This window comes from Salarias fasciatus, chromosome 5 (assembly GCF_902148845.1).
Source record: "Salarias fasciatus chromosome 5, fSalaFa1.1, whole genome shotgun sequence".
Taxonomy (NCBI): domain Eukaryota; kingdom Metazoa; phylum Chordata; class Actinopteri; order Blenniiformes; family Blenniidae; genus Salarias; species Salarias fasciatus.
In genome coordinates, this window is record NC_043749.1 from 28613970 (window position 1) to 28641030 (window position 27061).

Sequence of the window (27061 nt, forward strand, 5' to 3'; positions counted from 1 at the left end):
CTAGAAAAGATTCACTTTCGCATCTATTTCTTCTCTAATTTTGTATACGAATAAAAAACAAAAACAAAAGAAAGTTTCTTTTACAAAGAGTTTGGCTGAAGACAGAAGATGAGTGAGTGAATAAGTTGAAATTGGGAATGAAAACACTAAAGTTGAACTTTGAGAAGTTATAAACTTGTTTCTTCTCTGAAAGGTGTTTGCTTCACGTGAGAGAGCGAGCTGCTCAGAGGGACCGTGATCCCTGACGGACGGGGACTGTGTTCTGTGGGGAGGCAGAGAGCGTCGTTACAGACGCTGACCTTCAGCAGCAGCTCTCAGAAGGCTCATGTTTGTTCCATGTTTGTTCCACAAACTTCTGCTTTCTCCACACAAACAACTCAGAGTCACAGCAAAGTTCCACTAAACTTCCTCAACAACTCAAACTTCATTCAACTAATAAACCTCTGCTCATGTTCTCATTGAAAGTTGTTTCTTTTTACTCTATAATTACCATTTGGGCCATTTGGGACCTCAGGCCAGACTTTGGACACCTGTTCTGATCACTGACTCACTCTTTGAGGTTTCTGGTAAATAAATGGAAACTAATGTAAAAATGATCATCTTGAGAAATCCTGAATCAAAAACTAAATAATGTGGCATCGAGCAGCGACTCCGGGCAGAAAGGAAGACAGGAGAGCTTCAGCTCAACAATCCGGGACTTTTATTATTCCTGTGTGATTTCTGTGATTTCTGTGGATATTATGATTAGTTTTTCAATGAAGAATGAAATCAGAGTGATTTGTTGTGAGCAGTGGAGCTGGGACTGTGTGGGAGGAACAATCCGGAAAGTTTAGGGAACACATAGAAAGCAACACCTGGTTCTTCTCAGGAACACGTCTGCAGGTTTCATGAAGCCCTGAACTTCATATTAGATGGTTGAGAGGCGAGTGGAGCTGAAAGAACCCTGAAAGCAACAAGACACTAAATCCACTGTGACGTCTGGAGAAGGCCTGATCCTGGAGTTAAGACTCTGCTGGGCCAAGGTTGAGTGTGTGTGTGTGTGTGTGTGTGTGTGTGTGTGTGTGTGTGTGTGTGTGTCTGAAACTCACTTTGTGGACGAAGTCATTGAATCTTAACCAACTCTTAATTCAATCTGAACACACTACCTCCAATTTCCAAAGGTAAAACTTTGAAATGGTTGAAATGGTTAAAACTCTTCAGGGACTTATGAAATGTTAAGAGTGAATATGACTGCACACAATATATTCAAGATATAAATCATTAATCTTTCATTAGCGAGATATAGTGACCTTCATTCATGACCTGTTCTATAGATATTGAATCATTTATTTCATTCTTCATGTCTTTTCTTTGAATTGAAACAAAAGAATTAAATTTAAATTTGTGACAATTAGAAAATATGACTTTGATCATCTGTGAACGTTTTTTTAATGTGATAGACAAAAAAGAAATGTCAAATGATTGTGAAAATGGGGAATTAATTCATATAAAAATAAACACATTTTTCTTGTCTGCCTTGATTTTCTGAATCTTAATTGATATGACTTTTAGAAAAGATTCACTTTAGCATCCTTTTCTTCATTTACTTTGCATACGAATAAAATAAAAGGAAGTTTCTTCAAAAAGTGTTTGGCTGAAGACAGAAGATGAGTGAGTGAATAAGTTGAAGTTGGGAATGAAAACAGTAAAGTTGAACTTTGAGAAGTTAAACTTGTTTCTTCTCTGAAAGTTGTTTGCTTCACGTGAGAGAGCGAGCTGCTCAGAGGGACCGTGATCCCTGACGGACGGGGAGCGTGATCCCTGACGGACGGGGACCGTGATCCCTGACGGACGGGGACCGTGATCCCTGACGGACGGGGACCGTGATCCCTGACGGACGGGGACCGTGATCCCTGACGGACGGGGACCGTGATCCCTGACGGACGGGGACTGTGTTCTGTGGGGAGGCAGAGAGCGTCGTTACAGACGCTGACCTTCAGCAGCAGCTCTCAGAAGGCTCATGTTTGTTCCATGTTTGTTCCAGAAACTTCTGCTTTCTCCACACAAACAACTCAGAGTCACAGCAAAGTTCCACTGAACTTCCTCAACAACTCAAACTTTATTCAACTAATAAACTTCTGCTCATGTTCTCATTGAAAGTTGTTTCTTTTTGCTCAATAATTACAAAACTAACATGAATAAGTTTTAAGACATCATTTAAAAATAGTTAAGGAGGTCATACAGTTACAATATTCAGACTCTGATTAGAATGAAGGTTTTGGTTTGTTTTTAGAGCATCTTCCTCCCACTAACTGACATGTCAGCTGGCTCCTCCAGGTAAAAACAGGGATTGTATTTATCTATTTTCAACATGTTACAGAGAGCCGGCCATATAAATTGAGGTCCTGGGCCAGTTGGGACCTCAGGCCAAACTTTGGACACACCTGCTCCGATCGCTGACTCACTCTTTGCGGTTTCTGTTGAATAAATGGAAACTAATCTAAAAATGATCATCTTGAGAAATCATGAACCAAAAAAAAACAAAATCAGAATTGTATTAGTTTTACTTTAAAAGCTGTTCGCTTTCTGGGGTTTCTGTGGATATTAGGATTTATTTTTCAGTGAAGAATGAAATCAGAGTGACTTGTTTACTGAAAGAAAAGTTTTGGTCGTCTGAAGTGAGCGTAGCTGTTGTTGTTTGATTTTCCTCTCTGAACTCATTAAGCAGCCAACAGATGAGCTGAGTGCTCAGCAGGCGGCTTTCCTCCTGGAGGAATTCCTTTTTGTTTTCTTCTGAATGTCAGCCGCTCTCTAAAAACAGACTTTTACCCTGAACGAACATGTGAAATACCAGAGCCGCAGAGCTCCGGTTAGTTTAATGTTAATGACGACACACTCTCTCCAAAGACTCTTCTAATAAATCCCTTTGATGCCGGCGTGTGTGCACTGCATGCTGGGTATCACATAACAAGCTGCCCCCCCGTGTGCGCCTGACCTTTAGCTCCGGAGCCTAATGAGGTCTGATCGCGCTGCAGGTCGACTCCAATACACCGAGGATTCCTCCAAATGTCAGCGTGTCCCGAAAGTCCCGGCTGTGCAAAGAGGCACCGAGTCCGAGTTCAACTCCGAGACACGCCAAGAGCAGGACCAGGAAACACAAGACGGCAGAGAACAGTTTAACAAACCTTCTGAAAAAACAAGACTCGCAACTTCAGCTGTTGTTTGATAGAAAGAAACTCACACAATGAAACAGAAAGTACAATTCACAAAAACCAAAATAAAATAAAGACCGTAACACTGAATATGATCCGATATGATGCTGACAGTACGGAATCAAAGGAGGAAGAATGACTTGACTTTTGATGGATTTTGATGTTAAGCAGTTCTGAAGTTCTACAGTTTTACTCTCCTGTGTGTTCCTGCATTGTGTTTCTGTGGTTGTGCTGGAAATGTTGAAAAGACAAAAACTTTCATAACATTTCGAGGTCCGCCACACGACCACTTTTAGAAAACGGTTTCCAAATTTTCTTAAACTTTTTTGTGAAAAGCTTTGATGTTATTTCCATGGAAATGTAGCTTTTTTCAACCGCGGCTGCTGCTCATGAGCACCACGGTCAGAACCATCAGGCTTTCTGCACACGCTCAGTAGATGGACAATAAAAACAATGTTTTCCTCCACAGTGTCATGACTTCCAGTCCTGGTCCTGGTCCTGGTCCTGGTCCTGGTCCTGGTCCCAGTCCAGATTCTCCTGGTCTTAGTAGTTTTAAAGTTGACAGTCACCATAATAACAATGAAACCTGATCATCTGTCCTCATGCTTGTCCATGTTCTCCCATTCTTCATGTTTAGAAGGTACTGTTGTCTGCCTCTACCTGTACATCGATCCGAACACGCTCTGTGGGCCACGCGTCTGAGTTCACCGTCCAGACAAGAACCGGGACGTTTTCGTGTTCAGGTTGTTCAACATGAGACTGTGCATCAACACGCCGCAGCACGAGGTGATGGTGAGGATGAACGACTCAGCCACGGGCCTCGGGATCTCGTCACATTTTCTCTCAACCTTCAAACTGCATCAGTTAAACTGCACCTGTGTTCAGAGGCCATAATGATCCCCACCAATCACAACACCGATGTCAGGAAACCCTTCACTGAGCTACATCCAAACTCCCATAAATAGACTTTTTTTCTTGTATCTACAGTATCTGTGTTTTGTTTTTCAAATATCTAGAATAAACTAATAATTGTAATAATATCTGGAAAAATCCAGATATTATTCGCATGTGAGCTCTGAGCTGAGGTTAGTCAGGACAGTCAGCAGGTGTGTGTGTTACCATGGAGACCAGCTGAGCAGCCATGACAGTGAATCAGCAGTTTTTCATCCAGTTTGTATAGTTGAAGAAAATTCTCAAAAACCGAGAAACAACGTTTTGCAAATTTTGTGCAGATTGAGCCAGACGTGGCCGTGGGGACAAAAGAAGGTAGAAGATATTGAAATGAGGCAACGTTTTCAAAGTTTAATGATGTCTCTACGATGGACTTGTTTGGGAATGATTTTATTACATTTTTTTCAGCTGACTCATCTGTTTACATCGGGAAAAAATTCCCAGTTCTTGGGAATTTTCTTGGAATTGTTTTGCTGAAACGCCGACAAACGTCACAGTAGACTATTCCCGAATTTTCCACACGTTTCGATGTGCATTTTGTGGGGCTTCTCCAAACACTGCAGGAGCAAAAGGCCCTTCGCCGAGGAGAGCACCGGTACTCGCTCTCTTTTCTTTTTATGTATCTCAATCTTTGCACATCCCCAGAGGCAGGCACAAAGAATAAAAACGCATATTAGAAATGTGTCATGTTATTGCCTTCATTACACTTGAAATTGGTAAACATTACATGTTACTGAGGATTATCACTTTAATTACGAAGTGAGGAAGATTTATTGATGAACGCAGGGTGAAAAGATGAGAAAGCTCCTGAGGCTCGACCTGAAGTCGTCGGTATAAAAACTGAGGGTTTGTGCAGCGACGCCGTTGGTGTGTACGTGCATTAACTGAGGTAAGGACCTCCTTTTACCACATTTCATGACCTTTGACCACCTTTATTCTGTTCTGACTGAAGTCACATTTCATCACAAACAGAAGAATCGTTATGAAATAATCTGTATTTAATGATTTGTCTTCATTTCTGATGTGATTTTCCTGCTGCTGAACTATGAAAGTGTGTGTCAACACAAAAAAAAAGACATTTGCTCTATTTTCTGTTTGTTTCATGATTTTTTTTTTCTGCATTACATTGAAGTTTTTCCTAATTGAAGCAGAATATAGTTTCTTTGCCTGTTTCTCTTGTGTCAGCACCTGGTGATCTTCAACTCGTTAAGAGGATCATTTTATATTCAAAGATCTTGAACAGTTTCATGTGATTCTGAAGAGAGGATGATACAGTTGTATTTGCTATGTTATGGGTGTATTTGGCCTTTGATCTTGGCTGTTTGAACTCGTTCATATTGGCTCTTTTAGCAGTTTTGAGAAGTTCCAGTGATTTTATTTCTGATGTTTAAGCCATTTTCACTCCTTTAAATAAGTTTTGGAAGATGTAACATTTTTACATGTTGTCATGATTTTAGTCTTTTTAGGCTGCTCCCAGCCACTTTTTGATTTCTTATTTAGCAGCTAAAGTTGTTCAGACTCTTTCAGACATTTCGGCTGTTTTCTGTTTGTCAGATTTTCTCATTCTAGCCATTGTAGGTGTTTTCATTTTTCCACCTTTCATTTATTGATTTATTTGGTTTGTAGCTATTTTAGTCATTTTAGTTATTTAACTTGTTTGCCCTTTGCAGGAGTTTGGATTTCTTTTGATGTGCAGATTCTTTTAATTTGTTAGTTAATTAAGTTTTTCAAAGGAAAGCTTCAGGAAGCCACTACGAATCTACTAAAGAGCCAGATGTCGCTCCTGAGCTGCAGGCTGCGGAGCTCTGGACTAGAATTACTGCACAGTGATGGTTTTTCATATAGCAACAGGAAAAAGAGACAGTTAACTGAAACAGGCTGAAGTTCCTGGTCTGTCTCTAACGGTTCCAAGTAACCAGGTTTCTGCACTTTGTTGCTTTACTGGAATAGATTATCCAGGCATCGGTGCTTCTTCTTTCTTGTTTCCCTGCACATGAAGACAAAAAAAAAGATGTGTGTGTGTGTGTGTGTGTGTGTGTGTGTGTGTGTGTGTGTGTGTGTGTGTGTGTGTGTGTGTGTGTGTGTGTGTTCTTGTATTTCTATCCTTGTCGGGGCCAAATGTCCCCACAAGGATAGCAAAACGTGGAACGACGTGCCTTGTGGGGACCTTTTTCCGGTCCTAAGTAGGAGAAACAGTGTTTTCTTGACCATGTTGTTGTTACTGAAAAAAGTAAAAGTGCAAAAACATTTCTTTAGGGTTAGGCTTTGTTGTGGTGTGGGTTAGGGTTAGGGTAAGGGTCAGGGTTAGGGGCTAGACATGAATGGGAGTCAATGGACGGTCCCCACAAGGATAGAAATACAAGACTGTGTGTGTGTGTGTGTGTGTGTGTGTGTGTGTGTGTGTGTGTGTTTGACTCTCAGATTGACTTGAACTGTAAATGTTTCAGATTTTACTTGAAAATGAAACGCTGGGTTCATTTTGTTCTTTTTCTTGGTTTTAACTGAGATTTTGTGTTAAATTCTCAGTTTCTAAATCTCATTTTGAAAACTTTTAAATGAGACTGTTAAATCTTTTCTGAACTTAATGTTTAGTCTGAACATTTTTCTAACTATAAGTTTTGATCCTGCATTATTTGTTCTTTGTCATTTTTCTATTTTGAATTTATTATTCTCTCTCTTTTTTCTTTTTCTTTTTTTGGCTTAAGCCCATTTTGCCTTTTGCTTTCGAACTAATCTCCTGAGATATTTTGATAAGAGATATTTTACTGCTAGTCTTTTTAAGCCTTTTCAGTTGTTTTGATCATTTTAGTCTTTTTAAGCCTTTCTTTTCTATAACGTCTTTTTAATGATAGTTTATATTGTCTTTTTTCAGTCTTATCTTCAGCCATTTTTTTAAAGTTGTTATAGCACTTTGAAACCCTCTTTACACTGCAACAGCACTTTTAAACCTTTTATTTAAGATGATTCAGCATTTTAACCCTCTTTAAACCTTCCTTGGCCTATGTTGATGCTATTATTATGATTTGAGGGCTCATCCAACAAATTACCAAAGGCCTTGCATCTTGACACACCGGAGAAAAAGTGTTGAAGTCTGTCATGTATCATTAGACCAGTGTTCAGTGTTCGTCGAGAAGTTTCCCTTCATCTGCTCTCTGGTTTCAGTTCTTAGGAGATGAACGTGTCGTCTGGCAATGTGACCGTGGTTTTACAGTATCGGGACTCCTTGGTTAAAGCCGTGGTCAAGAATGTGATTGTCGTTGCTCTCAGCATCTCCATCAACTACATCAATGCGAGCCTCCTCCACAGCTTCCTCAAACACCAGGTCAGACTCTCCTCCACTGAGGAAATGTTCAGGCAGAAACAAAGCAGCAGTTATTCAACAAGGAAACAGCATCAGATTGAGTCCAGTCCTGCTGAGTTTATTAACAAGACTTAAATAAAACAAGAAGTAACAGCTTTTTCTACTTTATCTATAAATGGCTGCATGCTATGATAGTATTCATTTGAATTTCTGTCCTCTGTTTTCATGTATTCTAACCTCTCAAGGTTCTCTACACCAATCCTCGCTACATCCTCTTTATCCACCTGGTGATCAACGACATGATCCAGGTGTCACTGACCGTCATCCTCTTCATCCTCAGCTACGTCATCTACAAGCTCCCCGTGCCGGTGTGTTGCGTCTTCATCCTCGTCGCCCTCTTCACCACGGAGAACACGCCTCTGAACCTGGCCTGCATGGCGGTGGAGTGCTACATCGCCGTGTGCTTCCCGCTGCGCCACGTTCAGATCTGCACCGTCAGGAGGACGCTGCTGCTGATCGCTCTGATCTGGGCCACCAGCATGCTCTCCGTTCTCCCCGATCTCTTCATCACTTTGTCCACGCAGCCCATGGTTTTCTTCCACACGCGAGTGTTTTGTCTGAGAGAAACCGTCTTCCCTCATCCGCTCAGCATCGCGAAGAGGGATATCTCATATTTAGTATATCTTGTCATTGTTTGGTTGACAATACTTTATACTTACTTTAAGATCCTGTTCACTGCGCAAACGGCGAGCAAAGACGCGAAGAAAGCCAAATACACCATCATCCTTCACGGCTTCCAGCTGCTGCTCTGCATGCTGTCGTATGCGACTCCAAAGTTCTTAGCGTTACTGCTGCAGTGGTTCCCCAAAAATTCTACAGACTCCCAGTTTGCCATCTATGTCATCGTACAAATCCTGCCTCGATCCATTAGTCCAATGATCTATGGTATACGAGACAAAACCTTCAGGAAATACTTAAAGGGATATCTCTTGTGTGCATCAAGCAATCATTCATAAGCTGTCAGGTGATCTTTGAGTTTGTGCTCATATTGCTTTGTCAACTGTGCAGCTTGAAGCAAAGTTTCTGAAGACAGTTGTGGTTTATGTCACAAATACTGTACCTGTCGGTCGAAGGTGACACCAGAAGGCTCTCCACAGTCCAAAGGCAGCAATGTGAATACAGCATGCATAAAAAACATGCACAAAACATCAGTGACACGAACACAAAAATTCCAACATTCACGAAAAAAGTGACAAACATACAAGAAAACGAAAATACTTGCAAAAGCCATAAAAACATACCCAAAATAACAATGCAAAAACCATATAAAAAGCCACAAAACACATGCAAAGGCACAAAAATGTTGCAAAAATGTTGGAGCCACTAAAGACATGCAAAAAATTACAACAAAGACACAAACATTACAAGATATTCAAAAATCTACATTGTATATATAACAAGCCAAAGCCGAAGCATGGAGAAAAATGCCACAACAAATACACAAAAGTCACAACTCAGATGCAAAAAGTGTCTGAACACACTGAACACTGTGGAGTCATGACTGTACGAGACGGAATGATCAGTCTGTTGGGAACTGAGAGGAACATTCTCAGATACACTGAGGAATGCTTGGAGTTGGGAAATGAATGAATATCTGTGTTTTTCTCTCTGTGATGATTAAAGGAATTTGATCTGATTTCAAGGTCAACGTCTGTTATACGAGGGGGTACCGGAAAGAAACAGGACTGTGTTTATAAAATTAAAACAAGAATAATTTCAGATTCGTGGTTGTTCAATCTCGTTACAGCACGTTCTTGTGCAGATTTCTGCAAAGTATCGTCTCACAAAGTTACACAGGGAAAGCACACACACACTTGGGATGAATTTACTCTGTGGAGCAATCTAGCTATTTTGGTGCAAAAAAAAAAAAAGGAAAAAAAAAACGTGTCACCTCCGTGACACATCTTTATTAGCATAACAACAAGCCAGGTTAAAATCGTCAACTAGCTTACCGGTATTTAACAGCGATATAAGGCAACTGGGCGTACAGGAGGCTATCAAACGCAAACACAAATAAACATCATTGGATGATCAGAAACAAACTTGTTCGAGCCCAATTAAGACTGCTGCAGAGCCACAGAAGCTGCGCTTTTCAGCTGCCCGCAGACCGGAAATCACTTTATGGCAGGGAATGACTTTTTGGCACGACACCGGGCCCAGGGTTGGGGGCGGGGCCAGAATTAAAGGCGTCGCGGGGGAGGGGGGGGGGGGGGGGGGGGGGGGGCATCCAGCACCCCACTCACGGCTCCTGACGCAGCATGCAGGCACCGCTCCTCCCCACCCCCTGGTCCAACACCGCATGCAGGCACCGAGCCGCAGCGCTCCGCGCGATGCATGCCGCACGCCACAGCGCTCCGCAGCGCTCCGCTCCTCAGTCGGGACTGGGCCAAGCTAACAGTAAGTTGTCCCGGCCCCAGGCAAAGCTGTCAGTGGGCCTGTAGTTGGGCATAACTCAACAACAAATGACAAGGGGGCTTAGCAAAAAATTACAGTGTAAGTTCTTCAATGACTCCAAGAGATATCAGCTGCTGATCCAGATCACGGAAGTATTCCGGATACCAGGATCCAGAACAGACAAAAATAGGGGGATTCCAGAGTGTCAGTCACTGTGAGGAAACACACTGAGATATGAACATGCAACAAACAGCTTTCTCCCATACATTGTTTGTGTTGGGGAGAAATAAAATGTTTTTCATTATATATGGTGTTCTCATTGTTGTTGGTGATTTGAGCTGTGGCAGAGGTCTGCGGTCTCTGAGTGCCAAATTCTAGTTAATCATTAAAATAGCTGGGAACTGACTTTCATCAGAAAACATCGGGGCACAGCCTGTTCAATAGGAAACAATTCCAGTGTGTTGAAACATGTAACTGACTCAACACATTGTGAAAATCTAGGAACGTGGTGGCGGAGGCCTGTGTGAGTCAGACGCAGGGCGCTGAGTCTTTGGTGAAGCTCTGGAAGTATCTGTGTTCCAGAAAGGGCTTCTTTTGGTCCTGCTTGCTGGAGGGAGAGCAAACGAGAGAGTGAGCGCTGGCTTGTGTGGTTTGGCTGCCGGGGGAAAGCAGAGCCTGTTGCTGAGGTCAGACGCTGGACGCTGGACACTGGATGCTACACTCTGCTCTGGTTGGTGCCAGCAGGCTGTGTGGGGCTGCTGAGAACCACTCCAACCATTTTTAGTTAGAATGATTTCAGCGTTAGAGACTCATGGCTGAGTTGAAATGTAAGGCCTCCCTTTGTGCGTTCAGACACTCAACGGTGGGGCCTCAAAGTCCTCATGAAGAGATGCATTACATTTTTGGGTGAAAACATTTTGTGGAGTTGTGTTCAGAGTTTGAAGAGTCATATTTATGCTTTGAGTAAGTAAGAATGGAATATTTGTTAACATTCCCTGAAGAAAAAAAGAATAAGAATGCGTGCATGCGTGTGTCCGTGCGTGCGTGCGTGCGTGAAGCCATACCCACTAACTTTGCAGTATAAATGTCTTAGTTTGGCGTCACACACTCATAACACAGGAGATTCAAGTCTTTCTCTGTATCGGAGGTTTCATGCGTTTGACGCTGCAGGTCCGGTCTGTCGTTACGTTAAGAGGATTAATAGGATGCAGCCATGAATGTGACGGGTGCTGACGGGAACATGACCTCCCGGAGCTCGCTGGACGACATTGTGAGCAGGAACATGATCGTGTTGCTTCTCGGTATCACCATCAACTACATCAATGCCACCATGGTGTACACTTTCAGCAAACACTATGTACGTGCACCCTTAATTCATTCTTTAAACAATATCTTTGGTTTGACTTTAACTGATCCTAATATGACATCTGCTTCATAAACAGGGTAGGTTGCATTGCATTAGGTGGTAATGAAATGTGTTTATCAATATTTTTCCCTTTGATATTGTCTGTCTGTCTTATCACAATTTACAAGAAACATCTTTTCTGTTTTCAAATGATCCAACTGTAAATCACAGTGTTGATGTTACATGTTGTGAAGCATGCTAATTATCTGAAACTGGATGGAAAAGTTTGATGTTAATTTTTTGCAGTGAAAATATTAATGTTTTTTTCTTGTCTTGATTCATTTCAGATCTTTAAGACAAACCCTCGTTACATCCTTTTCATTCATCTGGTGCTGAACGACATGATCCTGCTGACAGTCACCGTCTCCCTCTTCCTCCTGACCTACATCTTCAACACCATATACGTGCTTGTCTGTGGTCTCCTTGTATTGCCAGCTGTGCTCACCACACAAAACACACCTCTCAATCTCCTTTTCATGGCGGTCGAGTGCTACATCTCCGTCTGCATCCCCCTGCGTTACAACCAATTATGTACAGTAAAGCGGACATACGCAGTCATCGGCACAATGTGGGCAGTAAACTGTCTTTCTGTCCTGCCGGAAGTGATTTTTCTGTTGGCCACCGAGTCTCAGCAGTTCCTCCTCGGCCTGGTGGCCTGCCACGTAGACACCCTGTTCAGGAGCAGCTACATTAGAAATAAGAGGGATGCCTCTCATATTGTGTCCCTCGTGATAGTTTGGCTTGCTCTCTGCTACACATTCTTCAAGATTCTGTTTGTGGCCAAAACTGCAGATGCGAATGCAAACAAGGCCAGAAACACCATCTTGCTTCATGGTTTCCAGGTGCTGCTGTGCATGATTTTCTATGTGCAACCAATGTTCACTCAGTTCTTGCTTTTCCTCTTCCCTGGACAGGCAAGATTGGTTTATTTTGTTGTTTTTGTCATCAGTCAAATCCTTCCTCGCTTTACAAACCCCATCGTGTACGGGCTGCGGGATGCAACTTTCAGGAAGTACTTTAAAAGATATTTCAGCTGTGGGGTCACGAGGCAAATTCATCCTCAGACGGAACTGAAGTTTTAATTTAGGTCTGACTTTCATAGTTAGAATTGGGTCTACAACCTGCAGCTCTGTAGGATTGAAGCAGTGACTCAATGCTGCTTTAAAAAAATAAATGTCAGTTAACAGTTAACATTTGTGATTTGGATTTAAAATCCTGAAAAACCAAAGTTGACAGATTGTATTAAAACACAGTGTGATTGGTTCAATTCACATTCTTTTTTTATATGTTTTCTTTACTCAATTCTTATTGACTTGTTTTGTTATGAACTCAGAATATTTATGTACACTATGTGTGTGTGTGTGTGTGTGTGTGTGTGTGTGTGTGTGTGAGACTCCACTGTGAAGACTCATGTTATTTTCTGAAAGCTGCACAAACTCTCAATAATAAAAGGATTCTGATGGACTGTGAAATATCTGGGTGTGTCCTCCTTGTTCAGGCCCTCACTTACAGCAACAGTTTGACCGCCTGAAATGTTTCCAAATGGCTCAGAATATGTGATGTGGATTTCATGATTTGCTTTGAGGACAATTTTGAATGAATTTCACTTTTAAGTACTTTTTTCCACTGCTTGAGCAGTTTCCCAAAGTGCTTTATATTGCTAATCACATTCACCCATTCATGGAGGTGTACTTTCTGTCAGGGATCTGAGTGAGTTTCAACTCCAGAAAATGGAATCAACATTTTCACAAATCAGTGGGAGTTTAATTCAGTGGATGTATGGTGTGTACAAGACATGACCAAACAAAACGATGTTCTGAGAAAGGCTAACACAGGACTCTCCGAAATTATTTCAGCTCCCACTTCCATGAGAAGTACTCCCATGTACCAGAGGAGGTTGGGAAGTCTGAGTGGACCCTGTTCAAGAAGCTCATTGGTGCCTGTCAAGGCAAGAACCCAACGACACTCTGGTGTTCACCAGTCTTCCAGGAAGCTGTTAAGATGAAAAAGGAAGCCTTTACAATATTGGTCCCCAAATGTTTTTTTTTTAACCATGGACTAATTGTAAACAAAATAGCTTTTCCACCTGCTGCAGGACAGTGCATAAAAACACTGTAACAAGGATTTCACAATGTATAAAAAAGAAAAAAAAAAACACCTGATAGAGTTGAGCGAATGAATTAAGTGCAGTCGGAAGTGAAGCATTTTTCAAAAAATAACACTCAGTGCAGACACACGACAATTTACATGTACACTTTCAAGATGAAACTTTATTCTCTCTTTCTGGCTTGGTAGCAAATCATCCACGGACTGGTACCAGTCTGCGGCCTGGTGGTTGAGGACTCCTGCTGTAGGCTTCTAGGAGGTAGGGGTGTCCTCAGATAGTCGACGATTCGACGATTCGTTCGAAGGGGCCTGATTCGACTGCCAATCACGCAGTGGAAGCATCGAAAAAATGTGATTATTAAACGAGGACCATTCCATTACAGCTGCATGGGGGTGCTGAATGACTGATTTTAAATAGAATTGCTTGGTTTTTTCCCCCAAATAAACATGATATAAAGCCTATTTGATATACATGTTAGCCTATCAAATATACTGTGGGAAAATTTACTTAACTTGTAGTTTTATTCAATATTCTATCTATTTAGTGTCTGTGAATCAACCACCATGGTGAGTGGCACAATCCCATTTTGCGCAGAGCTCCGTCACAGAGCAGCATCTCGGTGGTGATTTGGCTGAACTTTAAAAGTCTTACAATGTCGGAAAAAAACAGAACTTCAGACCAAGTCAAAGATGATCCAAAAAAAGTCAAATGCAAATTTTGTCCTTTCATATCACTTCACAACAACATGGCTTTCCACATTAAACGGGTAAGTAGCCAGATAATTGGGCTATTAAAAGACGGTTCTGTTACTCAATTCTCATTTTTAATGCTGACTTTTATTTCGTTTAATTGTAATATTTTAGGTTATTATTATATTATTATTTTTATTTATCTAAAAGGCTAATTCTATTTAATTTAGTGTTTGTTTTTGCATGGATGTTGCGCTGCGAAACGGACCGACACAGTGCAATTAAGCCTTTCATTTAATTTGAGCAGATAATGTGAGAAACTGTTTAGCCAAAAAATGTGAGCTTATCTGCAGAGATTATAGATACAAATAAATAACATGCTTTCGCCCGTTTGTTAGAAGAGGGTTTGGTTCTGGTCATTTGAACTATACTTCATTTGTTTGATGTTTAGAGTTACCGACACTTTGTTCCAGTCTGTGTTTCAGTGTGTAGGAAAAAAATGTGTTGTTTTACCTGCCTGCGCTGTTTTTTTTTAATTTATTTTTTTTAATTATTTGTATTTTTTATTATTATTAGTGCAATCAGGGCCGGCTGTGGGTATAGGCGCCCCGACGCTCCGTGTGCTGTGTGAGCACCGCTCTGCATTGTGCTCCGCCAAACAAGATGATAGATTCGACTATCAGTCGACTATTGGCAGAATCGGATGAATCAGATTCCATCCATCCATCTTCAGCCGCTTATCCGGGGCCGGGTCGCGGGGGCAGCAGTCTCAGCAGGGATGCCCAGACTTCCCTGTCCCCAGACACTTCCTCCAGCTCTTCCGGGAGGATCCCAAGGCGTTCCCAGGCCAGCCGAGAGACATAGTCTCTCCAGCGTGTCCTGGGTCTTCCCCGGGGTCTCCTCCCGGTGGGACATGCCCGCCCCCTGACCTGCTCCCCCCTGACCTGCCACCTTAAAGTGGTGGGGGAGTTTGAGTGCCCACGTGATCCCAGGAGCTATGTTGTCCGGGGCTTTATGCCCCTGGTAGGGTCTCCCATGACAAACAGGTCCTGGGTGATGGGCCAGACCAAGGGCAGGTCAATAGCCCTTATGAATATATTACAATCGAGGCCCGTGACGTCGCCCGGTATGGCGCAGCCGGGGCCCCACCCTGGAGCCAGGCCTGGGGTTGGGGCTCGCAAGCGAGCGCCTGGTGGCCGGGCCTTTGCCCACGGGGCCCGGCCGGGCTCAGCCCGAAGGGGCGACGTGGGCCGACCCTCCAGTGGACCCACCACCCGCCGAGGGAATCGTAGGGGCTGGGTGCAATGTGGATTGGGTGGCAGCCGACGGCAGGGTGCCCGGCGACCCGATCCTCAGACACCGAGACTGAATCAGATTCGACTATGGAAATTCTTAGTCGGGGACACCTCTACTAGGAGGCATGTGAAACAGATGCCTGAGCCACCTCAGCTAGCTCCTCTCAATGTGGCAGAGTTGCGGCTCTATGCTCAGCTCCTCCCTGGAAACAGAACTCCTCAGCAGAACTGTAAGGGAGGTCTGAGCCACCTTACGGAGGAAGGTCATTGTGGCCGCTTGTGTCTGGGATTGTGTCTTTTTGGTCATGACCATAGATGAGTGTAGAAACGTAGACTGACCAGTAGATCGAGAGTTTCGCCTTTCAGCTCAGTTCCCCCTTCACTACGATGGACCAGTACAACGACTAGTCCCCTCCTCCTGCTCAGCACTATGGGGAACAGAGCTTTCAGTCACTCCACTCCCCAACCTCGGAATTCACTCCCATATGACATCTGAAACCTTGACTCTCTGCCCCTCTTCAAATCCAGACTCAAAACCCATCTACCGTATTGGCCTGAATGTAAGATGATATTTTTTTCCAGAAATTGTATTCTCCAAAATGGGATCGTACTGTAATCGAAGACTAGATTGTCGTTACACATCCGCACCACTAGATGGAGCCAAAGTACCGGTGACCAGAAAGCGGATGAAGCGTCACTGTCATGTGGTCACAGTAATCTGATAAAAAATGGAGGAACGTGACCATCTGGAACGAAGGAGCTTGAACGCTAGACAACTGAGCAAACAACAGAGGCGAAGTTTTGATGCCAACTTTAAACTGATGGTTCAACGCAGCAGAGTCAAAAAACAACTGCCAAGCAACTAAAATTTATTAGACTGAATTATTAATGCTCATGAAGTTGAATAGAACTTGAATTTGGTGGTTGTAAAGTTATCTAAATCATTAACATCAGTTATTGAACCTTTGAGGGTACTTATTTGTTGCTTATTCACTGAGTCATAGCCTCAGATTTTGAGAAAGAGAATCTAGTTTTTTATTTAATACTGCAGTAAATTTTCTTGATCTTAAATCACATGAAGTGTTATCTATGTTGTGAGTTTTTGTAGAATAATTGTACAATAAAAAATTCTTTTATGAGTAACCTTATTGTCTTCAACGTATTTGTATTTAAAAACATGATATTTGAAAAATAGGGGTCGTCTCATAATCAGAGTTGTCTTATATTCAGGGCAATAAGGTATTTCAACAAACTTTCCATCGTGATGCACTTGATCTTTTTAACCTACACTCTGTTCTTTTATTTTGCTTGTTTAATTTTTAACTCTGTTATTGTTTTATACTTGTTGCTGCTGTTTGCTTTCTGTACAGTGGTTTTGACAGTTTTGAAAGGTGCTTTGAAATTAATGTATTATTTTTATTACAATAATTCAGTTTGACAGTATCTCTTACTTCCGGTGTCCTCCACCGGTTTTGGGTTTGCCGCCACGGCAGGCACCGGAGATCTTGTGACCACAGCTCTGTGCAGCTGCTTCAATAATAGAGGTGGAGAACTCAACACCAAGTGGTGATTGGACAACAGCTCTGCTCCTCTCTTCACCTGAGTGTCCAAAACAAAAGGCTGGAGGTCAGATGACAAAGTTGTTCATCAACCTCCAGCCCAGGGTGTCCTGGTGTCAAGTGCACTTATGGACACCCCTGTGCTCGAACATGGTGTTTGTTATGGACAAGCTGTGGTTAGCTCAGAGGTCAAATCACAAAACACTGCTCAGTTTCAGATTGAGGAAGTTGTGCATCCAAATCACTCTCCTCCAGGTCTCACTGCTGCTGCCCACACGGGCGTTGAAGTTCCCCAGTAGAACAATGGAAACTGCAGTTGGAGCACTTTCCAGTGCCTCTCCCAGAGCTTCCAAGAAGACAGGGTACTCTGCACTGCTGTGTGACCCATATTCTGAGACAGCAGTGAGGTAACTGTCCCCAACCGAAGGTGCAGGGACACAACCCGCTCTTTCTCTGGGGTGAACTCCACGTTACTACTGCTGAACTGTGGGGCGATGAGCAAATGCACACTAGCCTGCAACCTCTCACCATGGGCAACACCAGACAAGTGCAAAGTCTAATCGCTCTGGAGGGGTTGGGTTCCTGAGGCCAGATGATGTGTGGAGGTGACCCTGTCGATATCTAGCTGGTACCTCTCAACCTCCTTCACAAGCTCACCGCTCCAGCTGAGCCCAGCCAGGATCCATGGTCAGAATTCCACCAGTCACTCACATAAAAACCCCAACCCCAGGCCTGGCTCCAGGGTGGGGCCCCGGCTGCGCCATACCAGGCAACAACACAGCCCTTCATAGGGACTGTGCGTAGGGGCTTTTGATCTGCTTCAAATCTGGCCCAACACCCAGGACCCACTTGCCTTGGGAGACCCTACCAGGGACATGAGGTCTCAGACAACACAGCTTCTGGGATCATGCAGGCACTCAAACTCCCCTACCGTGTTAATGGCTGGCACACACTACAGGGCTCTTCAAACCTTCACCGATTTACAGACCACACAGTTTGAGATAAAAAAAAAAAAAAAGACAGAGTGCACAAGAGCCTCCTCCTCTGACCGTATCATGTGTGGAGTACACCGTGGATCACTGACCAATTCCTCAGAAGATTTTCAGGTTTTTCAGGCCCAAAATTCCAAATCTTGCTTAGTCAATGTAACCTTGTTTTCCTTCATTCAGCTCTGTCACTTCTGCCATAATTCCCAGGTATCCCAATGATTTCATTCATCTCCATTAACATACATGCTGCAGACAACTATACACTATAAACATTAGAGTAAGTAAATGTAAATTCACATGGACAGACGACCAATTTGGATTGTAATTACGGTGAGTGTGAACTCTAAAACTTATCAAGTTTCAGTAAAATCTGGACTGGTAATCGTGGCACTCTAGAGACAAACATTGTTGCTCCTGTCCAACTACTTGCACGTGTGCACAAGAAGCATTTATTACGGCCATGGAGCACATGCGCAGCAGCAGTGTTTCCCCGTCTACATGGAGACAGAGCCTGAGTGTTTCAGAAAAACTTGAGTTTTCCCATTAAAACTGAGACGGATCTCTTCAAGCCTGCTTCTAGTCCAAATCCATGTTGATCCATTTTAGTTGGAATGATTTCAGACTGAGAAGGTCATGACTGTGTTGAACTGTAAAATGAAAAAAGCTTCCCATTGTGAGTTCACACACTCAACGTTATGAGACTTGAAATCTTCATGAGGAGAACTAGTACATTTTCAGGTGAAAACATTTTGGTAACACTTTATATGAAGCCCCCCTGTATAACACATTATAAGTACATTTATAAAGCATTCTAATGCCATTATAACACGTGTAGCTATAGTTATAAACATTCATAGATGATCACAATGCCAGGACCTAACTCTAACCCTAACCCTAATCCTATGCTGTTTAGTGCTGTATAGTGAGTTATAAAGCATTGTGATCATTTATGAGTGTTTATAACCAATTCTAATGTGTTATAACGGGTGCTTAAAGTAAAGTGTTACCAACATTTTTCAATTGTGTGTGTGTGTGTGTGTGTGTGTTTGTGTGTGTGTGTGTGTGTGTGTGTGTGTGTGTGTGTGTGTGTGTGTGCTATGTTCGTAGAAGTGAAGCCATACCCACTAACTTTGCAGTATAAATCTCATTGATTGCAGTCACACACACATAATAGAGGAGATTCAACTTCCTGGTTGTATCAGAGGTCAGTATCAGGTCGTTCAGCTTCGTGAATTCAAGCCAGAGGTTTTAATATCTGTATCTTTCATTTGTTTTATGTATTTGATGCTTTTTTCTGGTATGTCTTTATCTTTGGAGGAAGATGCGGTCATGATCGTGACAGACGGTGATGTGAACATGACGGCTCCGGTGGACTACCCGATCTCGCTGAATGGCTTCGTGAGCAGGAGCATGACTGTGTTGCTTCTCGGTATCACCATCAACTACATCAATGCCACCATGGTGCACACTTTCAGCAAACATTACGTAAGTGTACGTGTATTTCTTTCTTTGAACAAGAACTTTGGTCTGACTTCAGCTGATCCTAATGTGACCTCTGCTTCATAAATATGTGAAACTTAAAGTAGGTATGAATGGATTCAGGTTACAATATGTTGTCGCATTATATTAGGTGGCAAATCAACGTGTTTATGATTTTCACTTTTACATTCTATAGACCAACAAGCAAAAACAGCAAAACAGAAACGAGTGAAACCAACATAGTTATTCATCTGTATGTTCAAATATTTGTGTTCATGAATGTTATACATACAAACTGTAGCTCGCTCATAGTCCCTCTTGTAATCCACAAGTGAAACACAAACTCCACATAATACTTTTGATTCAGTTAAACAGTGTAAAGTCAAAGTCATGTTAAAAAAATATAAATGTCCCCCAAAAAATAAATGAACTAACAGAGGTAAATATCCCCAAAAAAAAAAAAAAAAAAAAGAGCGAGTGAGACAGAGAGAGACAGGTCAAAAAACTGTGTGGCTGCACTTCACTTGCCTGGGACAGCCACGCCCATAACAAAACTTAAGTTTTCAACCGGCAATTAAAGATGCAAACTTACAAGAAAACCTCAGTTTACTCTATAATATCAAAACAAACCCTATCCATATGGATTTTTAACCTTAACTTATTCATACACATCCTTTCAAATGTAATTAACCACACCATGAACTGTACAAAAGCATCTGTAAATAGTCCTGTCATATTTCAATCACAAATGAACATTTAAACATAAAATCACAATCATCACATTGATAAACTCCAACTGTATTTAAGCTTCAACACAAACCTTTATATCTATACTATTTATGAGTATAATCATGGTTTTCTACACGCATAAACATTTACAATTCTGTGATGGATAATATTTCATGTGAATTATGAAAATTCACTGAAGTTTCATATTAGAGTATACTAATCCTTGATATAAATCCTTGAGTTTTCATTAAAAATATGATCAATATTTATGAAAACAGTTGTCAATCGATGCTCCTCATGATGTGGGATTGACCTTTAGTTTTACAGTTCTGGGCTGAATCTGCTTTAGGATCATTTTCCTGTCTCAGTTCACATTATGGTACTGAGGGATTTCTCCATGCAGGCGAGACACACATTTTCTCCCAAGTCCCACTGAAAGGGACAACTTCTCCTCTGGATTCATTATTTTCCAGCATGTCTCTCTGTTACTTTTATCTTCTTGTTGCACAACACATCAGGGACCCAGACAGCAGGGGATCAATGGTCGTCTCTTCGTTTTCTTTTGTTGCATCTTTCTTCTTGTATATAAAAACCCACTGCTTCCTTAACGCCGACAGTTATTTTATCAGGTATTAACGTTTTTTGTTTTTATTATTATTTTGAAAGTTCGTTGCTCACTGGCTCTGTAATGATCATCCTTGCCATCCATCCCAGCAAGGACAGGCTTCCCGGGTTTGAGCGCCTTCCCACAGCGATCCTGGACGGATCTCCTGGCGCCCCGAGATTCTCATACCGCGCTCCTGTTTAGTGTCAAAAAAGCACACATGAGATTTTTGCGGTGAAACACGGTCCATTCCTAATTATTTGCCATATTGAACTCGGCAGAATTATCAGAAAAATCAGAGAGGAAAAGGCTGGTATAAGTATACATAACCATAGGTAATGTATACTTATACCAACATAGGTATAAGGCACACATAAGGAGCGGAAATTACGAAAAAAATGGAAATGAATAATGCATTGGTTTTATATGGCGCTTTTCAGGACACTCAAAGACGCTTTACATTGCATTATTCATTCACACCATACTGGGTGGTGGTAAGCTACTGCTGTAGCCACAGCTGCCCTGAGGCAGACTGACGGAAGCGAGGCTGCCAATCTGCGCCATCGGCTCCTTCGACCACCACCAACCATTCACTCTCACAACTTTCATAGTAGGCAAGGTGAGTGAAGTGTCTTGCCCAAGGACACAACAGCAGTTTTACGCCTGCGGGAGCGGGTATCGAACCGCCAACCTTCCGGTTATAAGACGACCTGCTCTACCAACTGAGCTACTGTCACCCATAAGCATAAATCGAGATCGAAACTTCCGTTTTTGTGCTCTACTCTTGGCAGTGTGTGTGTGTGTGTGTGTGGTGTGTCGGGGGAGGGGGGCAGTCTTGGTAAAGACTTGGTATTTTAAGTTAGTATAAAGTTAGTATAAAATATAAAATATTTGATGAATTGTAAAATTATGCCTCTTCCAAAATTCCTGCAAAAAAAGGAATGCTGTTCCCGGGTGGGGGCAGGATGATCATTACAGAGTACTTTTGAATTCATTATTGTATTTTGCACATAATGCAATTAGTCGTGATTAATCGAGGAAAAAAATTATGTGATTAATCATGATTAAGAAATTTAATCATTGCTCAACACTAACAAAATGTTTCGTAATTTTTTGGTCAATAAAATATATTTAACATCACACACACACACACACACACACACACACACACACACACACACACACACACACACAAAGTATTTAAAAAATATATATAAATATTTCAACTAGTGTTGTCAAACAATTAAAATTTTTAATCAGATTGGTTAATCGCAGAGTTACTGTGGAATAATGTGAATGAGTCATGATTGATTCAGTCACAGTGTTGATGTTAAACGCTGTGTCAATGAAAACTTTCATTCTAATTATCTGTCACTGGATGGAAAGGTTCATTTTGTTTTGCAGTAAAAAATTATTTTGTCTCATCTTGATTCATTTCAGATCTTTAAGACAAATCCTCGTTACATCCTTTTCATTCATCTTGTACTGAACGACATGATCCAGCTGACAGTCGCCGTCTCCCTCTTCCTCCTGGCCTACATCTTCAACACCATATACGTGCTCTTCTGTGCTCTCCTTATCGTGCCAGCTGTGCTCACCGCACAAAACACACCTCTCAATCTCCTTTTCATGGCGGTTGAGTGCTACATCTCCGTCTGCATCCCCCTGCGTTATAACCAATTATGTACAGTAAAGCGGACATACGCAGTCATCGGCACGATCTGGGCAGTAACCTTTCTTTCTGTCCTGCCGGACATGATCGTCCTGTTGACCACCGAGTCTCAGCAGTTCCTCTTCAGCCTGGTGTTCTGTCACAGGGACACAGTGTTCAGGAGCAGCTACATTAGAAATAAGAGGGATGGCACTCACATTGCATTCCTTGTGATAGTTTGGCTCACTCTCTACTACACATTCTTCAGAATTCTGTTTGTGGCCAAAACTGCAGATGCGAATGCAAACAAGGCGAGAAACACCATCCTGCTTCACGGTTTCCAGGTGTTGCTGTGCATGATTGTCTATGTGCAGCCTATGTTCACTCAATTCTTGTTATCTCTCTTCCCTGGACAATCAGGATTCGTTTTTTTTACTGTTTTTGTCATCAGTCAAATCCTTCCTCGATTTTCAAACCCCATCGTGTACGGGCTGCGGGATACAACTTTCAGGAAGTACTTCAAAAGATATCTCAGCTGTGGGGTCACGAGGCATGTTCATCCTCGGACGGAATTCAAGTTTTAATGCAGGTCTGACTTTCTTACTTATAACCAGGTGTTTGTATTAAAACAAATTCTGATTGATTTATTTTACGTTCTTGTGTATTTTCTTTATTCACTTTTCATGAACTTGTTTTGGTGGGAATTCTATGTATGTACATATGTGTGACGGGGCTCTTTCCACAACTCGTTTAAAAATTGATATGCCGTTAGGGTGACCACCTCCAGAAAGACAAAAAGTGGGACACCTGGCATGTTTTGGAGGGACAAGGTGGGATGGATGCAACCATCTGTAAACCCTGACCATACACTTCACAGTTTAGACCACAAGACCAGTAAAACCAAATATTTAATATGTAGCCTATGTATTTTCAGGAAACATCACACAGAATTCAGCAATAAATGTGTTTTACTTACTTAAGTAAAACATATTGACATATTAACATTAATAATCCATCTAAAAGCACTGAGAAGGCCGAACATAAAGCCTTTCAAGTATACAGGATAATAACCAACAGGCCGATATGCGCTTCCAACATACCCCATACTGACAGAATTCAACTAGCGCACTGTGTGAAAATCTTGGCTTAAATAAAACACCAGTGGGAAAAAAAAAAACACAACATAAAATCTCATGTTTAACTGTAATGTACAAGGTAGAAGAAACAGTCTGTGTCTTTTCTCTGAATAGGTCAGCTTCTTGCAGCACTGTGTAGAGGCTCAGGGCACATTTATGAAACACAGAAGGAAAAACAGCCAACAAATATTAGCATCATTAGATACATACACAATAAAACATGCTTATTTGACCATTTAAATACATAAATTCTCACCTTAGTTCTTCTTGAATTTATACTTTTTGCTTGAGCTTACAGCCTCCAGTAGGTCCTCTCTTTCACTGCATGGGCTCAATAAAAACGACTGCATTGATTTAGATGTCTCTTGCTGTCGGACCTTTTGATGAGAATCACATCCAGCATGTGGTTTGACATCATGTTCTCCACCAGGAGAAGCTGCTGCTGAACAGGTAGCTGAACAGGGCTTTGTCGGGCTCGTCAGTTGGTCTCACCCAGCTGTGTGAAGACGTCCATTCCTTTTTGAAAGAACACTTTCTCTTTTTTGACTGTGGTCCACGCATCATTTCATTTACATCTTCTCCCGCCGCTCCACTTCCCTCACTCCCTCGTGTGTTTGTTTGGGGCGTATACATTTGACGTAGTACCTTAAAACGCAGCCTATTGGACGGACGTCATCGTTGTCTCCTGCAACCATTGGTCGAAATGAAATGCTCTCCGCTCTCGCAGATCAGAGCATAGAAGTAGAGGAATAGACCCGCTCTGGGCTGGTTCATTTTGTTTGTATTCTTTTTTTTTTTTTTTTTTTTTGCAAATGAATGGAAAAGCGGGACATTGTCCTGATATGCATGACACGGGACAAACACTGAGATAGCGGGACAAAATAGCCTTAAACGGGACAGGTGGTCACCCTATATGCCGTTGTCGATGTTCACTGTTACATAAAATGGTGTTTATTTCACAATCCCAGTGATGAACAAAAAAGTACTTAGAAGGTTGCAAAATGAAACAAAGGGATCTTTCCTGAGCTCCTTCCTCCAGACAAAACACAAAGAAAGACCAATGTGTTGACTTATCCAGATCAGACATCTTGGTCTGGTTGGAGCTCTACATTAGCTCCCTCCTCCAGACAACAGAGCGCCACCAAGACAGCGTGAACAAAGGAAGCCCCTTCCCTCCCCCATCAGGTGGCAGCCATTTGATAGTCCGAACATCTCAAAATGGCCGCTGATTTGCCCTCACAGTGGGAGGGAAGACTGGCATAAGGGTGCAATACCACCATCCCACCTCACGAGAGCGCTCATGAGACCCATTTCATAGTGAGGAGGAGTGGATTCAGATCGCCTTCTGATTGCCTGAGTGTCCGCCACTCAAAAATTGAGATCCCGCCCTCCATCTTTAGTTCTCTCAAGGAAATCTATCCGGGCAGACGCAAAAGCTGCGTCTCCCCAATGGATTATACCCGGTACCGGACTGACCCGCAGGCGGGACGCGACAGAACCGATCCATCTCCCCTTTTTCACCCGTGAAACTTTCCACAACGGAGTAGCTGCCCTCAAGACGACCGAGCTCTGACGGCACTCCCAGCTGTGCAGAGCCTGCAACTCCGCTCTCCCCCCTGCAGCCAACAGGGGGACCGGACTCTCTTTGTTCCTCCACGTGGACCTCTCCAAGAGCCAAGGTTCTTCTGGATGCAGAGAACCCGACCGAGATCTCCCTACCGAAATCACCGTATTTCGCTGAGTGCAACACAGGCTGCCCGCAGCCGCGCCAAGCTCCGACCACACGCCTGGTGGCCAAACACTCCCCTCTTCAGAACACCGTAGGTGAGCCTTGGGCAGGTTTAGACAAATAGATAGGAGTGTAATTCATGCTAGGGGTGGGCGATATGGCAAAAATGTCATATCACGATTTTTTAAAATCAATATCACAATCACGATTTTATCACGATTCTTTTTTATATTGATTTTTGTAGACTAATTTGCAAGTTTGACCATTTTTTTCTCCAATGTTAAACATATAAAACGTATAAAATGTATTTAACATGTAAAACCCTAAAATAAAAAAAAGACAATTTAAGCTAAAGAAACTGGCTTTAATTTAAATAGTACAGTTTTTTTTTCTAATCAAAATGTGCAGTGAACACAAACATGGCCGCGACAACGTATTGTCAACAGGGGGTGCTGTGCCTGAGACGCGCTTTCATCCGGGTGGGAGGGGGGGTGGCGGTGGAGACACGAGCGTGGAGTGTGGCACGGGCGCCCTCATCCAACGGGGATACCAGCGGCGCACCAACGGCGCACCAGACAACTTTACCGGGATTGTTTTTGGTCATCGTGAGAAATACAATATGTGGCGTGACTGCGTGACAACAGACTGGGTGCTGCAGCCCCCCCAGCACCCCTACTTCCCGCGGTAATGGCAGTACAGTGCACTTTTGTAACACAAAAACTAAACACACCAAACAGATTATCAAAAAGGGTCAATCAAAATGCATACTTATCTGGTTACCTCTTAAAGGGCAACAATTTAGAACAAAAACAATTTAACTTTAATATCTATAACCTGAGTGAATAATACAGCTGCTAGAGAACAATTTTTTGTTCAGAGATCTAATCTTTTATCTCCTTTTAAAAATGAGGTAAAAGATAATGAACAATAAAGTACACTTTTGTAACACAAAAAACTAATCACATCAAATAGGTTTTTTGCTGTTTTAATGGGATATAGTTTTAATAGTTGCGCTATATGACCACTAGAGGGCTCTGTCGCCATTGAAATACAGCCCCTCATAATCCCATTAAATCAAAGACGTTCCACTAGTTATCAGACAAAAGGGCCATTTCAGCTGTTAACTTGATGGTATGTTCACTAAGTGTCTTGTCACATTTCTGTGGTTTGTTGTATATAAAATCCCTCATGCTAGCTTGTGAACTGCTAGCGGTAGCTCACTAGCTAGCATTAGCATTGGTGATAGCTTCGGCGTCTCTCCCTCCAGCTCATTGGGGTGTTTCTATGGCGGCTGGTCTCTTGTAGATCCCGCACTGCTGTTGTAAACCAGCTTTGCCTGACACTACCTACACCCAGCAGTAGCTCCAGTTAGAGAAGCTGTCACACCGTGCTCCACTCGTTATTAGCTGCCTTTGCGTCCCGAGTAAACTTGAACGCAGCACTGGCTGTGGCTGCAGGTCTTTTTTCTTTTAATCATCGTTAATGTTGCTCCGCAGTATCCATTATGTATGTGGATAACTGCACTAGAGGGAATATTTAGTTGATATTATCTGAAGCTTTCAGGCAACATCATCACTCCAAAAAATATATATTGTAGCGTCGAGCGGCGACTTCAGGCAAGAAGACGAGGCAGAGATTGTTCTGTTGCTCAACCCAGCTTTATTGTGAACACAACTAGGCACAGGGAACATTCACACACCAACACCGAGACAAACTAATGCCGCCGTAGGCCCCAGGTCACTCCCCCAGCAACCCCCCTGGCACATGGTCCGACAGGACGTGAAAATAAAAG

General features: G+C 42.5%; 3 protein-coding genes across 3 annotated transcripts; all 3 read left to right on the plus strand.

Annotated features, from left to right (window-relative positions):
* Window positions 1-7314: 7314 nt before the first annotated feature.
* Window positions 7315-8459, plus strand: LOC115388477 (odorant receptor 131-2-like). Its single transcript, XM_030091640.1, has 2 exons — window positions 7315-7464; window positions 7689-8459. The coding sequence occupies exons 1-2, from the start codon at window positions 7315-7317 to the stop codon at window positions 8457-8459; spliced, it is 921 nt and encodes a 306-aa protein (XP_029947500.1).
* A 2651-nt stretch (window positions 8460-11110) lies between these two features.
* Window positions 11111-12384, plus strand: LOC115388478 (odorant receptor 131-2-like). Its single transcript, XM_030091641.1, has 2 exons — window positions 11111-11254; window positions 11590-12384. The coding sequence occupies exons 1-2, from the start codon at window positions 11111-11113 to the stop codon at window positions 12382-12384; spliced, it is 939 nt and encodes a 312-aa protein (XP_029947501.1).
* Window positions 12385-19270: 6886 nt separating this feature from the next.
* On the plus strand, window positions 19271-25957 carry LOC115388479 (odorant receptor 131-2-like). Its single transcript, XM_030091642.1, has 5 exons — window positions 19271-19426; window positions 22194-22954; window positions 23177-23234; window positions 25163-25364; window positions 25716-25957. The coding sequence occupies exons 1-5, from the start codon at window positions 19271-19273 to the stop codon at window positions 25955-25957; spliced, it is 1419 nt and encodes a 472-aa protein (XP_029947502.1).
* The last annotated feature ends 1104 nt before the right edge of the window (window positions 25958-27061 follow it).